Genomic DNA, 17,026 nt, shown 5'->3' with positions numbered 1-17,026 from the left:
CGTCCAAATTTTAAAAAAAAAAAACCGAGTGAGCTTTCGTGGGAATCAACGGCATCTGGCGTGCTTAGATGTTCGATCCAAACACCCCATTTTTTCATATATACATGTATGTATATATACACGAAAAATAGGGTGTTTGAATCAAGTATCCTACACACATTGGATGCTATTGATTCTCATCCAAGCCCCCTCGTTTTTTTTTTTTAGAATTTTTGGACGGGTCGGATCGGCCGTCTGGTGGCCAGAGACTGCCAGACGTGGCCATCGGTACAATTTCGGTGCCGGACCCGTCGGTCCCTATAGGTTTTCCGATGTGGAAAAAGAGCTGTTTTTTTACAGAGATCTTAAACAACATATTTTGAACAAAATGAGCGGCTCCGATCATCTTTGTGCGACCCGAGACGGAAGAAAACGGAATCTGTGCACAGCATGATGTGCACGTAGCTTTTCTGTGTGGAAAAATGTCACTGTTACTTGTAGCGGTCGCTTGAGTCTTCGCATCTCTCTCTCTCTCTCTCTCCTCTCCGATGTCTCACCGTTCTCGCATCTCCCCAACTTCATCTCAAATCATCAAGCACCACTCCACCAAAATGCACCACCACGCGTGACTAGGGACCTCCATGCGCCCCCAGTGCCGATCCAAACAACGCCCCTCAACCGCACGACCATGGCCGGCTGGATCTCCTCCAAAATCAAAGTCGCCGAGACTTTCCTACAGCAGGCAAGTCATTCCCCACGCTCCGTTTGGTTGCCCTCCATTACTCGTTCCCTTCTACCCTGTTAGTTTATCGGCAACCAAACAGAGCTCATCCCTTCTCTCCCCCTTCAATCAACGTCGCCTGTTAAATAAAAATTGGTTATATTTTTTAGTCGATAATAGTTTTAATTGATAGATCTCAATTAGTTCTGGTAAACAAAGTTTTAAAAATCACGTAAAACATTGTAGATTACAAGATATAAGTAATTGAAAAATGACACGAACCTTAAGGAAGGACTAGCAAATTGGGACGGAGTGAGTGGTAAATTTAAGATTTTTAGGTATTTTGATTTCGAAACGTTTTGATGGATTGCTCAGATCGATCAGCAAGCGGCAGAGTCGTTAGGGAAGATCGAAAAGTCGCGGTCCGATGAGTTGAGTTCTGAAAACCCTTGGAGGAGCACTGAAGTGGTGGTGCCATTGAAAGATCAGCTGAAAAAGAAGAATAAGGATGTTGCGGAAACGAGTGATTTGATTGGGAAAATACGGAGTGATCGTAATTCGAATGAAACTAGTAATGGTAATAATAGAGGAAGCGGTGAGGATGTTGGGGCATTGGTTGTGAATGTAGTAAAACCTTCTGTGAGCCCTCCTAAGTCCGGGCTTACCGACAGTGATTGGACTGAACTACTTAGTGTGCCCAGCCAGGCAACATCAGCTAGTCGCAGTAATGGAGTTTCTGGGATTCGTGGGGTCAGGAAGGATGGTCGGAGGAAGGGCGTTTTGGGCTCAAATTTGTCTGGACTGGAGGTGAAGAGGAACCAGAAGGGTCAGAATACTGGGTTGAGGGCTTCACCAAAATCCCGTGTTCCGTTGGTAAATAAAGTAAATGGTGGAAAGATTTCTGATGGGGAGGAATCTAAGGTTGCAGATACGATGCAGAGAAATTCAAGAGTAAAATCAGGAAGTGAAGATAATTATGCAGAAGGAAGAGAATTGGATGGGAAGGAGAGGAGTCCTAGCCTTGTTGGGATGGAGAAGAATGAGGCAAATGAAGAAAGAAACAGTGTGTCAGAAACTCTGGCGGATAAGGATTCTTTAGTTGGTAGAGTTGGTGATGGGGTTTCCGATTTGAAGATTGGAAAAGGTGATGATCACAGTAGAGTGAGGAGTTCTTTTGGGGAAATTGACAAACCGACTGTTGGGCCAAGGAGTCATTCTTCTAAGAAGAAAGGGTCTTCTACATTTACCCCTTCTTCACTAAGTGATGGAGGGTCTGCTTCAGAGACAGATTCAACTTCAACCTCTGACTCGGAAATTGAACGTGAAAAGGAAGAAAGGAGGAGGAGGAAGGCACAGATTCTAGCTGAAAAAGCCGCAGCAAAAGCCTTGGAGGCTATCAAAGAACGAGAAAATATGGTTGCCAGATTGGAGGGGGAGAAACAGAGCTTAGAGAAAATACTTGAGGAACGAGCCAACCAGCAAGCACAGGAGGTAATACTTCCGTTTTTGCTATTACCTTCATATTTTTTGGTCTATTTGATGTTGGTGGAATCATTTCTTGTTTATGTTATTAACTTAGCAGCCTTCAGCTATTTTGGAGGGGAAAAAAAAACTTGAATTTAAGCAAAAGTCTTAGGAGCAGCAATGGCAAACATCCACTCCATGTTTAGTTCTGCCATGAATGATCCTCCTATAATTCTCTTACACAAATCTGTTTCATACTTTATTTAGTCATTTGTAGTGTTATTCATCTCTAGTTTTGCACCAAACTTTAATACATTTGCCTAGATATTCGAACTACAGTGGTTGAAAAATAGTAATATTTGAATTTTTTCTTTATGGAGTATCTAGCAAAAAAACTAAAGTCATTTTCTTTTTGATGCAATTATAAGAGTAAAGACTATCCAAAGTGTTACCAGGAGGGCAGAATTGAAAAGTAAGAGGAAGAAATACCTCACTCTGTTCAAAGCTAATACGAGTTAAAGTAAAAAAAAAAAAAAGAAGGTAAAAAGGTTTTCCCCTGGTCTGGGAAACTTGACTCAGGCATGTTTAGATTCATGCCTGGCCTTGAATAAGTGTAGCATTACCTATGAAGTACCGAGACTCCTAGAGATTTTCGTATCCATGCCGAACACTCTGGGGACAAGGTACATATGACATGCGGGGACACACACTGTGGCAGGTCCATTAAACCTTAATATTTCTTTATGGTATGACACTCTGGGGACATCCAAGGACACATACAGACATGACAGGATGATTTTTATAAATTTTAAAAGCTTTTTACGCTGAAATATTTATAATTTCAAAAGTATTGAGCCAAAAGTGAATATAAAAGATACTTGTATGTGCACAGGCATACACCATTGATCATTTATGCATTTGATAGGAGCCCTAACCTACTTATTTAGTGATTTATTGTAGGTTTGCATGATAAAAAGAATAATTTTAAAAAACAAAAAATGATGTTGTGTCCCTCGTTGTTTCCGTGTCCCATATCCGTGTCCTTTTCCTTTGTTGTGTCCATGTCCGTATCCGTGCTATATAGAATTCTAGTATTCTACATAGCTATCAAAAAGGTAAGAAAAGCTCACATTAGGGCAAGACAAATGCGACTTAAATAAGTTTAAATGTTGATGTTGGGATTTCTACATGTAAGCTATTAAATGAGTTGTCTAGGTGAAGGCTTATGCTAAGTGAACAACATTTCCCTCCTCTTCTTCATGAACGTTGCAGCCATAGAAAGTTGATAGTGTAGGGTTCTGTAAGGTGGCAGATGCTTGAAAAGTTTCTAGATCGGAAACATGAGACACGTTTGGTTTACGAGAGTGATGGCTTGATGGATTTGAGAAATTGATGTGGCTATTGGAGGAATAAACCTTGAGTAAGTTGCACCTAAAATCAAAGGGCTAATAGGTAAGAGAAATGATAGGTTGATTTGGGTGCGAGTGACTTGATAGAGCTTGGGCTGAAAGGTGCTGTTTGAGGGCTGCAAATAGTGACAATAAAATTCATTGGGTTCTTTCTGCAACAAAAGGAGAAAGAGAATGAAGTAGAGGATGGGAAAGGGATGCTTTACCTCGCAAAGGTTAGGCAAGTTCAACCCAAATTCTACCTCAAGATCTCATAAGTCAACTCTCTATGACAATTAAATGCATTTCTTTGGATAGCTAGATGACATGGATATTTCTCGGTGGCATTATTTAATCCTATGAAGAGGATTCGATGATTATGAAGCCTGTAACTTTATATGTCGCCTAATTATGACCCATGGGCCACCTTTGGAATTTAAGAATTTGTAAAGTTAAGAAAGCACGGGTAAACTCGTAATTCACGAATAGTCGAATATGATAAACACCGTCAAATATGTTCAGTAGCATTTTAACTTATAAACTATGTAAAAATGACTCAAAATTTTCGGTAAACATGATGGTGTTGGTTCTTGAATCATGATGTATGTGAAATTCCAAAATTTTCGTTTCTGTTGTTTCCTTGCTATGCATTGCTCTATTTTTTCAAAGTTACGAGTTCTACATGTTATGCCTTTTAGAATAGATGAAAAACATATAATTCAACTATTTTATATGTCTTTCACCATTTGATAGGTTCTATTACGAATTCTACATCATATGCCTTTCTGAATAGATGAAAAACATGTAATTCGACTACTCTATACGTCTTTGACCCTTTGATGGCTGGTCTACCTATTAAAGAAAAACAAATAGCTGTTGGGTGGTACTATTGTGAATCTTATGTGAATCAGCTGGCTTTTAACTTTTAAATAAGGCCATGCCTCCCTTATTTTCACGTGTTGTGTACTATTGTAGGATGTAACGTCGTTTGCTGCGACATAAAACCAAAAAATAGGAAGCGCCTACGCACATTAACAGATTATATGTCCCTCAAGGCTGGATTCGTATGTTATCCCAAACTGCACAATTTCCTCTCATACGAACACAAATAAACTAGAACAAAAACGACTTAGATTGAGATTTGGGAAATACACATTGGATGCATTGAAACATTTTTTTGTTTTCTTGTTTTTTTCTTCTAACTGATCCTCGTGACTTGTGAGTGAGCTGACAAGAATGATTTTATTCTGTTGAACTGCCGGCAGTTATAAACATCAAACAAGACTAGATTTTGCAACTTTTTTAAATTTCTTAATTATAGGGCTGTACGGACTTGAACCGTAGACATTCTCGGTCTAAGAATCACTGACACAGACACGACATGGAAAAGCGGATACGATATTTCTCTAAAAAGTAGCACACAGACACGTTGTGGATATGTTGAATCAGGTATAGTTTGCATTCGAAATTCACATAGTTTACAAGATACAATAAATAATGAAAAAAATAGACGGACACAAGAGCACAAGACTCAAGAAATCCTTAAAACTTATTCTTTGTAGTTCTCTACAAATCTTAATTGAAGTTTAAATATTGATTAGCCATAACAGTTATATTTTCCAACTCGTTTAAGATAGTGATTTGCCAAATTCCAAATGTTGGTAATTACATGGTACTATGGTAGTAAGCGTCTAAGAAGTGTTGATTACGTATTAACTCTGTCATAGACACCTAAGAAATGTTGGACACATTGCTAGTGGCGACTCTAGGAATCTTGTTTGGTGGGGTCATTTATAAACTTAACTACCAATAATAATATGGAAAAATAAAATCAACGCTAGCAAAAAATTAACCACCTACTTCAAAATACAACATATATAACAAGCTCATTCAAACTTCTAACCAAGGAGTAAAAGAAATCTAACACTTGCATGAATGCTGTCTTTTTTGTTTTCAATAATTAGTAGGTAAGTACATGAAGTTTTACAATTACATGTGACGGAGATTAATGTATTGACTTTGTTGCATATACTCCCTTTTCTCTATGTGTGACTAAGCGAATGTTCAATTATTAGTTTGCCATTCAATTATACAACCTTCTCTTTATTTATATCATTGTTGAAAAAGCGCTTCAAGTCACCAATTTTACAATTCCAAAAATTTGAGTTCTAATTTGTAGAAATTTAACTCTCAAAGAGACCACAAATAACAAAGAGAGAACCCGACAGAAAAAGTGTAAGTGGTAGATTGTTCTAATATAAGCAATTCTCTGGTATTTTGCGCAACATTGTGGTGTCAGTGCAATATTTCAATGGAATCATTATTAACTAATTACCTTTTTTTACTATGATTGTAGCAAATTTCATTTTCCTTTTGGGGTTGGCAGACCCCATACTCTTCCACCTAGTGGCGCCACTGCACGTTGCAGAAAGAGTGCAGTATATGTATCTGAATTAAGAGTTTTTATCTTCTAATTATAGACACAGAAAAAGAGTATTTGGCACGTGTCCGACAGCATCCGAGAGGGTTGGTGTCCGGCATGTGCGAAGACGCCACCTTCTTTCAAGTGTCAGTGCTTCTTAGTTCTCCATAAAACGGATCAAACAAGTTGCTATCATTTTTTTTGCGTAAGTCCTTAGCCCAATATGTTATTTTTTGGTGCATTGGACCCTTTCCTAATATTTTAGATATCAACCATTACTTCTTTCACTTATATTATAGCTATCGAATGTCAATGAAGGTGTCTTTCTTTTGTCTTTGCTTCCCATCTCTGATGCAGCAATTCTGATACTTCCTATTTGCAGAATCTACCTCTGTTCCAACAATAGTAGTTTGAGCATCATCTGACCTGATTATAAGGTCAATTCATATTTAATTTTTGTTCGGTTTCAGGCTTCGGAACTGCAGAACAGTATGATGGAAACAATGGAGGCTGTCGAATTGGAGAAGCAAAAACATAATAGTACTAGAATGGAAGCCCTTGGACGAATGGCGAAACTTGAGGTACTACTACAGTAGTACAAATGTCACTATCTTGCTTGTTTTTCTCGGATCCTGATCCTCTACAACAATTTTCCCTGTAAGAATTCTGCACAAATCCAAAACTACGTAGTTAGAAATGAATTGTCAAACTAATTGTAATGCAGTCCAAGTGAAAGGATTGAAGAAAAGAAAATCCTTTAGTAGAGCAATTGAACCTTTATTACTTGTAGCTTGTTTCCTGACTGAGGTAGAATGTCCCTTGCAATTAAGCGTGTTCTAGTTATTTTCTACTTTAAGCACCAAACAAATGTGGTTTTTTATATTTATATATATATTTGATGTTAAGCTTTTATAATGCTGGCGGCTTGTTTTTGTATTTATGTTAAAATTGGTTGGTGATTACAAATTGGAAGTACGCCTTGCAGTTTTAGTGCTCTAGAAATACAAGGATTTGCTATGAGAAATGGGAGAAAAAGATGTTTGTCAAAGTGTTCTTTAGTGAAATCATTTATGCATGATGAAGCAAGTTAATGAACTTGAACTTTTGATTGAACAGCATATAGTCTTGGACGTGTGATGTGGTTTCTTAGTCTTTCCCTGTGTTAGACTGTCCAGAGTAAGGTGGCAATAGCTTTTCTTCATTTATTAAATTAATAAATTTTGCAGATTGCAAATGCTGATCTTGCATGTTCGCTTGCTGCTGCGCAGTGGAAAGTTGAAGTAGAGGTATAGTGGGATTCTAATTTCAATTGTTTGGTAAATTCCATTTTCTATTCGCCTTTTTCATGTTTCTAGTTTCTGCTGCTAGCAGAATTGTCATCGGTTTCAACTTTTGGCCTTCTCTTTAATGTGAAATGTGTGTTAAACAATGTTCTAAAAGTCGCTAGGCGCTAGTCGGGCAGTCGGCCACCTTTGAGCTTTGAGGCCTAGTAATTGGCGATTAATCGGTGCATAACAATTAGTTGGATCTAGTCAGATAGGCCCCACTAGCAATTAATCGCCGATAATTCCAATTTTTAGAATACTGGTATAGAATGATGAAAGATCAATGACAAATGTTAATTCCAGTTGCCCCTGGAAAAACTAGTTATAATGTGAAATTTGTAGAGTATAAAATGATGAAAGAGAGTATAAAACGATGAAAGATCGATGACGAATGTTAGTTCTAGATGCCCTTGGAAAAACTAAACTAAATTGGTATTGTTTGCTTTAATTTCAAATAGACTTGCCTGTCCTTACCTAGGAAGGTATGCGGAATTGAAACAATGATAAACATGGTCTTCTCCATCTCTTTTCTTTCATTCTTACATGTGCTTTACTATCATATTTGCTTCTTAACATCTGAAATTGACTGCATATTTTCGATAGTACTTTGCATGATTGCATTTATGCTCTCTATAACTAGTAAAGTCAAGAAGTGCTTTGGAACTCTGTGAGCATGCATTGCTTTATGCTAGGAATTCAAAACGATAACTTGCATTCATAAGATGGATCCTGAAATTCGAAGTGTTTACTTGCACCTTTTCCAAGTTTAGCGATGTTTTGGCCTGCTAGTGACCCTCAGTGAAGGTTACAAGGTGCAAAACTGCAACTGTGATAATATGATTGGGAAGATTTCGCTGGTCTAAGTTCGACATTGAGATATTTTATCTTTGGTGAAGGTTTGGCTAGCCTCATTGAGTGCACATATTTCTTGCATTGCCCCTTTACTGTAAAACTAAGCAAGAAAGAGAGGGCCTTTGCTTTTCGCTTAGGACTTATTGGTATGTCAATATAGATTGTTTGTAGTAGTGTAGTAGCATTTGGCATCTACCAATCAATGGACACAATTGCAACTACACTGAGGCTATCTCCCAGTATTTGGGTATTCTATTTCCTTTTCCTTTTCCTTGTTCTGGAACTGTCATGATATCATTGCCATTTTTCCCCTCTCGGCTGATGTTGTGCTTTGAATAGATGCACTTTTTGGGTATCCTTCTGTGATTTGGATTTTCTTCCCGCAAACTTCTAATGAATGCTTCTACTGAGTTTGCTTGTGTGCATCATTTTCTTTCTTTAGAAGTTTTAGAGTGTATTAGAGTGTGTTATTCTTGTTGACTAAGTCCTATTTGTTGCACAATTTCTTCCTAGTTGGATTTGTCTAATGTCCATTCAGAAATCGAAATTTTGGGCTGCAATGACCTTATGATACTGCTGCACATAACTAGCAATTTGGCCCCATCCTGAAAATCTGATTTATTTTTTCTCTAGTTTATGGAATAACTTTCTCACATTGACTATATTTTTTATTTCCCCATTATTTTTGTTGATTAGATGAATCAGCTGGCAGAACTTCGGCTACAAGTTGAAGTTAAAGAAGCAACCCATGAAGGTATGCCGTTGGATCTTTATAAGTTGGAAGTTGCAGCTTTTCAAAGTACTTTTTTCTTGCATTCTTCTTGTTGGTTATTATTGAAAGTGTAATGAGTTGACCAGTTAATGCTTATTAAATTGAATAATAGAGCACATATAGTTTAAGAAAATGCGGTTGTTGTTTGGGATGAGATAGGTTTGACGTTTGAATAAGTTATTTGGGTTTTGACTTCGACACTAGTCATTTAAAAAGTTTAGGTTGGGAACCTTGCTATGTACAATATATCATGGAACCCTTAGAGTGTTTTCAACATTTATCAACTTCGAACCTTGTTCTAGAGCTCACAAGTTTAAATCCTCCTGATACAGAGGTCTATTGCTGATAGTTACTCGTCTTTGGTGTCTACAAAGTTAGGCATTTTAGTGGGTTTGTTACCATTTATGGCGGTTAATTTCCTTGTGATTTGACAAGGCTTTTAAACTTGATTTTGATGCATCAAGAGGGGGGTTGGTAGAGCCCTAAGCCAAGGAGGTCAACCCATTGTGTTGTTTCGTGAAAAGTTAAATGGTGCTAAGCTCAAATACTTTTCCTATGACTGAGTTTTATGCCATAGTGCAAGCAAGCATTAGAGCTATTATCTTGCCTACAAGGAATTTGTTCTTAGTACCGATCATGAAGTTCTAAGTACAATAATAGCCAACAACTTATTAACAAGACACATTTCAACAATTCACATCTTCCTTTAAGGCATAAGTCAGGGTCTCAACAAGGTGGCCGATGGTTTGAGTAGAAGGATGGCTGTGTTGGTGGAAATGAAGAATAAAGCCGTGGGTTTGAAGAGTTCCACACTTTCTACAGCGATGATCCTTATTTTAGTAAGATTTTCAATGCTTTACAAAGGGCAGGTGGAGTTACTTGTTGGATTTATGTGTTGAAGGATGTATTCCTGTTTAAGGGACTCAAGTTGTGCCTCCCCAAATGCTCTTTGAGGAAAAAATTGTTGGTTGAACATCCCAAATTAGGTCTATTTGGCGAAGATGAGACTCTCAGGTCGCTTCAAGATAGATATTGGCCGGGGATAACGAAGGATGTGGGAAGCCACGTGAAGGTGCCAAACATGTCAAAGAAGGGGACAACTAATGCAGGGTTTTACTACCCTTTGACTGTGTCAGTTGGTCCTTGGTGATGCATTCGTATGGATTGTCTTGAGGCTACCTCCTGCATGAAGGAGTGATTCTACTATGATTGTAGTGGACTGGTTCTCCTAGATGACTCATGCTAGGGTATCTCCAATAGCATAACCAAAATTGGATAATCAAAACTTGCCACCTCATCTTTTGGTTATCCATTTATTAAGGGGTTACTAAGATTAACAATGTGAAGTCCCACAATGGTCGTTTTTAGTCCATGATCAAAAACCCATTTTTAGTAGGGAGAGATAGAGAGACTTGAGAATAAATGTAAGTGGGTGGGTCCATTGATAGTGATGGGAGGAAGGAGAGAGAGAGAGAGAGAGAGAGAGAGAGAGAGAGAGAGAGAGAGAGAGAGAGAGAGAGAAAATAGAGTGCGTGTGTGGTCCCCATTAAGTTTGGTCTTATACCATTGTGAGCCATATTTTGGACCAATATTGCTAACTTTACAAATTTTTTACTCCAGTTTTTGTTACGCCACTGGAGACACTCTTCTACCTGCAAGAAGATTATGGAATCCGCCAACATTTCTAATCTCTTCTTCAAGGAAGTCTACAAGTTGCACGGTGTTCTGACCTCCATTGTTTCAGATAGATGCAAAGTTTCCTGCTCGTTTTTGGAGGACCTTGTGGAAGAAAATTGGGACTGACCTACACTTTAGTAACTACCTTTTATCCTCCTAACCGATGGTCAAACGGAGGTGGTTAACTGAAGCTTTAGGAACTTGTTGAGGTGCTTGGTGATCATTCCAAGAGTTGAGATGGCATTCTCCTGTTGGCCGAATTTTCTTTCAATTCCTCTCTAAATGGCACCATTAACAGCTTTGAAGTGGTTTGCAGTTTGAAACCTTCTAGTATGATGGATTTAGTTGCTTCACTAATTTCAAATAAGGGAAGCACTGAGGCGGCAGACATGGCTGCATTTATTAAGGATATCCATGCTCAAGTCAGTCCAAGTTGAGAAGTCTAGTGCTAAGTACCAGGCGTGCGCTCATGCACACAAAAGGGTGGTTTTATTGGAAGAAGGGGACTTTGTATGATTTGTCTTGAGCGAAGAAAGGCACCCTCAGGGCTCTTAAAGTTAAATGATGAAACGTGACACTTTCGAAGTTCAATTTTGCCCTCACTGGGGTAAGTGTAACACGTTCAATGTGCAACACCTTCTGCCCTATTTGTCGATGCCTCATGTGATGACATTCCCTAACTTGATGACAAGTTTTTCTTTTAAGTGGTAGAGTCATGACATGTCATTTTTTAAATTTAGTCTAGTCTTTTATGCTTTGTTTTGCTCGGTTGTACCTAGCCTCGTGATGTACAACTCTACCAAGCTTTCCACTAGCCTTTATCTTAGCCATCGGTCTTTCATTTGTAGTTTTATGATTTTGAGGGTAGAATATTGTGAGAGTGGCTCTTTGTAACTCTTTTCGGAAGTTTCTCTCTCTAATCAATCTATCCTTTAATTTTGGTTGCATCAATAAGCTAACAAAATTAGCTTATTTGCTGAGAAAAAAGCCAAGTTACGGTTTTTGGCATCCAACACAAAACCAATTGGCTGTGAGTGGAGAGGTTGCCTAGGCTCATATACTATTTTTGGAGGTCATAACTAACAAGCTCTAACACTCCCCCGCACGTGATACACATGGAGAGGTAAACAAAACCATCACATTTGGATCATTACAAAATAAGGTGCACTTCTGGCACAAACAACGGGGCAATCAATCAAGAGAGTCTTGTCCAAAAGCCTCCTAAAGCCTAGTTCTAATACCATCTTGAAGCATCCAACTCAAAACCAAATTGGCTATGAGTGGAGAGGCCACCCAAGCTCATATACTAGTTTTTGAGGTTATAATTAACCAACGTGGGACAAGCTCTAACAGTCCTTTTTCTGGCTTACTTGACCTAAAAGTCGGATTTTAAAGCCTTTTTGCTTATTCAGAGCCATTAAAATGTGTATTGACGCAAGAGCCCATGCTCTTTCCATGTATGGACAAGAGAAAATGCGCCTGAGCATTCTAGATGCTTCTCTCTTGTCAATGAAGAATTCAGCTAACATTGATTGTTGTTTATTTGAAAGTTGATCCCGCCTGGATTGATGCATCTTCTATTTTCTGTTATTGATGCTATGAACCAATAAAATCTCATTTCTGTTAATGTTACAGAACTCAGGAGGAAGATCTCGGTTGCTCATGACACTGGAAACCAAGTGAGTATTTTTTACTCAGCATGATGATTGCAGTGCATTGCGATGGGTTATGAGGGTTGCAGCTCTTCATCCATAGCTATGTAATAGTTAATTCAATTGGATTTTTCTAACCAGCTTGTTTGACTAACTTTTGATTTTTGTCTGGATATTTTTCAGTTGGTTGCTTCAAAAGGAATTGAATTTGAGCGTGAGATACTTGAGTCAGAGATCTCTTTCGTAATTGAGAAAATTGGACGACTGCAGGAAAAGGTGAACTTTTATTGATGATATATCACAGTACTCCTAACATGACATAGCCACAGTTAAAGGTGGGAATGTGATACCTTGCAATGCAGTAGTAATGAACTTCAGCAATATACAACAACTTGAGCTAATAATGACTAAACAGTAGATAGCACTATAAAGGGCTGCTGGTTCGGTTTATCATCGGTCATATACTCCTATTAAATTTCTTTTGGTTCTCTCTGATCTAAAAAACAGGTAAACTTGGTATGTGGGTAGAATTTGGAAAGTGTGTTGTTCCGTAACTTATGACGATGGATCCTGACTGGCTCACTGTGTTGGAAGTTACTGCTGTTCTGATTAGTTGCTAATGCTATTGATGGGAAGGAGGCTGTCGCAGCCTGTAGGCCATGTACTAGCTTTGGTCATCCAAGTTATGCGCTGTTTGTGACAGTCATTCATTCATTGGGTCTGGAACTCGTTTTGATTTGCCAATTTGGAAGTTTGATACGGATGAAGGTATGAAGAGGAATGAAGGGCTATAGTCGGAATAAAGTTGAGAGTTTCGCTCTCATTATGCTTGACACTAGACAATACATGCTTGGACGTTGTAGCTGACTGTACGCTATTCGATATGAGGCTTGATGACTTTGGATGCCAATTTTGATATTTTCTATATCATCAATTGTCCCAATGGCTCACCTATTAAGAAATGGGCAAAATAATTTAGAAATGTATGATCTTGGAGTGAGCTCGAAAAGTTGTGATGTGGCATGCAATGATGGTCATGTTAGTTTTATTGTTGGTATTGGTAATGTAGTTGCAGTTCTTAACGGACCATGGTGGCACGTGATGGAGAAGGACAGGTGTAATTTTGAAATATGTATGAGGGAGTCGATGACATAAGTTTTACTTGCTTCTGACCCTTTCAAATTCTACTTCGCTTATCTAAGCCTACTTCTTCTTCTTGTGTTGAAATCTTAAAATAGAGTTCCTGTCCATAATAGTTATATACAATCATATATCATATATACCGTCGATAATTTTTGCATCATAGCCCTTGGTTCCCATATGATGCCACCTGTCTCAGTTACTGTAGCTTATTACTGGTTGGTTTCTTGTTTGGAAACTTCTATTTTTATTCATCTGCTCTGAAATCTCTAAACTCACTTTTCTTGTTTGTCATAGGCCAAGACTTTGGAATCAAATATTGAAATGACCCGACAAGAGTTAGAGAATCCAACTGAAGTGGAAGTTGAGCTCAGGCGAAGGCTTGGTCAGTTGACTGATCATTTGATTCAGAAACAGGCCCAGGTTAGTTTCATGAATCGACTTGATTTAATTGGTAATGTCCTGCAGTAATGAAGCATAAAATTGCTCTCAGTTTAAAGGTCAACCCTAAAATGAATCATACCAGATTAAGTCATGCTTACTTATTAATTTAATGACTGTTGTTTTATATCTTCATGTCAGCTTTAGTTTAGTTTTTTTTATTCCTCATTGAACAAATACTGTTTCTGATTTTTGAGTGAATATAAGAGGTACACCTACAACACGCGCGTGTGCGCACACATGCACACATATACATATCTTCAACGTGTTCCCAATGTGTCCGTCTCCTAATTTTGGGAGATAATTCACTTTAACGTGTGTCTGTCATGTCATGTCCGTAAAAATCAAATTTCTGGATCAATGAACCTTTCTAATTCTGATCGTTCTTTCAGGTTGAGGCGCTGTCTTCTGAGAAAGCAACATATGTGCTGAGAATTGAGGTACATCATCATCGCTGTGCTAATGATACCCACACTAGGGTCTAGTTGTTGTGTATGACTATCGTTCTGAGATGTTCTACACTCCAAATGAACTGAATGAGGTTCTATGCTTTTCTGCAGGCAGTTTCAAGGTTGTTGGATGAAAACAAATCAACGCTAAACGCTGTTGATGTCGAATCAGGGATTTGGGAGTTTTCCAACTCAAAGCTGAGGCCACTGTTTGAAGAAAGAATCCAATCAGGACGGAAACATTTCGGATCATTGGTTCAGCAGTTGGACTCCATCTTTTGTGCTGGGGCCATTTTTCTAAGACGAAATTCCACTGCTAGGCTGTGGTCTCTTGTTTACCTTGTATGCCTTCATTTCTGGGTGGTGTACATTCTATTATCTCACTCTCCGGTGTCCGAGGAGGCTAGGTCAGGTGCTGTCTTTTCGTTGGAGAGTATCAATAACACCGGAGGTGGCTGATTTAGACATGGATACTTTGTACATTTGTGTCTTCTGTCGGTTTTACCCCATTTTTTTTTATAGGTCCTTGTTGCCTGGGGGTGTAATTTATGCCGTTACCCCCAATTCCGAGATAACACACTGGATGCACTGAGAGAGTGTTCACTATTACTAGTTGAGAGGGGCAAATTAGTCATTTTCAACTATACATTTAGGTAAGAACAGTGAGGCAGTCATGAAAGTAAATAAGAAAGAATTAGATCAAGTATTGTATAGTTTACCCTGATAACTTATTTGTAATACTATTGGTGCTTGTAGATATCCTAATGTTGGACAATTTAAGTTTGTGATCAAACCGAGGTATTTAAACTCCGCTCTTGGTCGGCTCGCTAAAATTTGAAATGGCTCTTTAGCTCGTCTGGTTGTACCCCTTGGCTTTCAAGGGGGAGTTCGGGATTCGAGTCTAATTAATTCAACTCAAAGAGGTTAGGGCACAAAGAGGTTACATGTCACGACTCCAAGAAGGCATGTCTTCATTAAACAAGGTTATAATGAAGGAAAAGGAAAATAATTCTTGCGAACATGAACCTTGATGAAGACAGGAATAACAACGCATGAAATAAACCGGTGGGATATCTTCTGTCACCACCAGCTGGTCTTCGGCTTGCTCTGACCGTAGCCCGCTGGATGAGTGCATAATGAAGATAGGAGTGTCCGTAGATTTATTGAAAACTAAATTGCAAAAAAATTGCACATCACACGTTATTTTATCAGAAAGTCTCCTTCACCGCTCACCCCACCGCTACGTGCGTAGCGGTGGGCTCCACCTCTTAAAAAAAAAACACAGCTAAATGGAACGAAATCTCCCCAAAATCAACGCACCACCGACGACAGTGGTGACAATTTTTTACTTTTCCAATTTTTCTTTTCGAGATGAATCAATAATCTACATAAGTTAGGCACAAAAATAACAAACGTGAAAAAAATTTGAATTACAACAAAACAAGAAAAAAAAACTTGTTTGGTAACCTTTTTATTTTCAGTTTTTGGTTTTTATTTTCAATTTTTTGAAAACTAATATAGAAAACTTGTTTGGTAACATATTTTTACTTTTTTGTTTTTTATAAACTTTTTAAGAATTTCTGGAAATTATGAAAAGTTGAAAAGGGGGTTTTACCCAGTTTTTAAAACAGAAGTTTGACCCGTCTGTTGTCGATCCCTATCGTTTCTCTATCTCGTGATGTGTTCTGGTACGCTCCTCCCTCCCTCTCTCCCTCTTCCATTGATATTCGTTCCTCTTTATGAAACTCAAATTCTGCAGTTATATATCTATAATCTATGTTCTTCTTGTAGATTAATTGAAGAATACAAGCTTATTCAACCATTTTGAGAAGGTACGGATTAAATCTATGTTCTTCTATTGTTACTTCTGTTAGGTTATGATATTGGTTTTGGGTGGTTCTGCTACTGCTATTATTCTGATAATTTTGGTTGTCAATTGATGTTGTTGTTATGTATCTATCATTTATTTGCATGCGTTGTTGGACTACGGATTATGATAGCAGGTGTTAGTAGTATTTCAGTTGGATTTCTACTTTCTCAGTAGCTTTTGGTCAAATCTTCTTTATGCAGGAAAGGTCCCCAATGAAATGAAATAGGAGTATGAACTTTCGTTATATATTTTTTGGGAGAGAGAATGGGCATAAGTCTTATCCCTGTTTTGGACCCCATATCCATTATCCCCCCATGAAATGTACTTCTAGACTTCTTACTTACCCGGTGTTTGTCCTTATATTGTGAACAAGAAATTGAGAACACAGTCTAAACAGGCAGTGTAAACCAACAACTTCACAATTGGACTTCATCAAAACTCCATAGCAATGTGACTCATCTGATTATACTGGACTAGTTCAAATGGCCTAGCCTTCACCTAAAAGTAATGTTCGTTTTGAGACTTAGCCAAACAACCAATCACAGAGTTCTCTGGACAAAAAGAGCCTCTAAAATGGAGTATTTTATAGATCCACCCTTTAAGGAGTTTTAGTCTAGCATTTGCAACTTCCAAACCTTTTCTAGCAGTTGCATTTTGTCCTTTAAACCTGTGAACCCGCTTTGAATTCATTTGACCCTTCCATGAAATGCATTCTTGTGTGAAAAGAAAACATAGAGCTGCCATTACATGTAATTTTCACTTTCTGGTTGACATGAGTTATGTGTCAAACAGTGGCCTGGGCTTTCATTGAATTGCATTTTTTTCCCAAGCTTTGTTTCTAAAATGGAGTCTTGTATCATTGTTTGTTTTTTGT

At 38.2% G+C, this 17,026-nt stretch overlaps 1 protein-coding gene across 1 annotated transcript; it reads left to right on the top strand.

The window, feature by feature from the left end:
- The first annotated feature begins 463 nt into the window (after positions 1–463).
- Positions 464–15,039, top strand: LOC131311987 (golgin candidate 2). Its single transcript, XM_058339667.1, has 9 exons — positions 464–2,191; positions 6,445–6,555; positions 7,201–7,260; positions 8,848–8,905; positions 12,236–12,279; positions 12,436–12,528; positions 13,690–13,815; positions 14,226–14,273; positions 14,394–15,039. The coding sequence occupies exons 1-9, from the start codon at positions 1,634–1,636 to the stop codon at positions 14,739–14,741; spliced, it is 1,446 nt and encodes a 481-aa protein (XP_058195650.1). The 5' UTR covers positions 464–1,633; the 3' UTR covers positions 14,742–15,039.
- Positions 15,040–17,026: the final 1,987 nt, after the last annotated feature.

Source organism: Rhododendron vialii, chromosome 12a, assembly GCF_030253575.1.
Source record: "Rhododendron vialii isolate Sample 1 chromosome 12a, ASM3025357v1".
NCBI classification, from domain to species: Eukaryota; Viridiplantae; Streptophyta; class Magnoliopsida; order Ericales; family Ericaceae; genus Rhododendron; species Rhododendron vialii.
This window is presented reverse-complemented; position numbering and strand designations above follow the sequence as displayed.

What these genes read in the sequence shown, in the direction of transcription:
- LOC131311987 (XM_058339667.1), top strand. Translation starts at nt 1,634, where the DNA reads ATGCAGAGAAATTCAAGAGTAAAATCAGGAAGTGAAGATAATTATGCA. An exon ending in AGTGGAAAGTTGAAGTAGAG is followed by an intron (nt 7,261 to 8,847) that starts GTATAGTGGGAT and finishes TTTGTTGATTAG; the next exon opens with ATGAATCAGCTGGCAGAACT. An exon ending in TGATTCAGAAACAGGCCCAG is followed by an intron (nt 13,816 to 14,225) that starts GTTAGTTTCATG and finishes TCGTTCTTTCAG; the next exon opens with GTTGAGGCGCTGTCTTCTGA.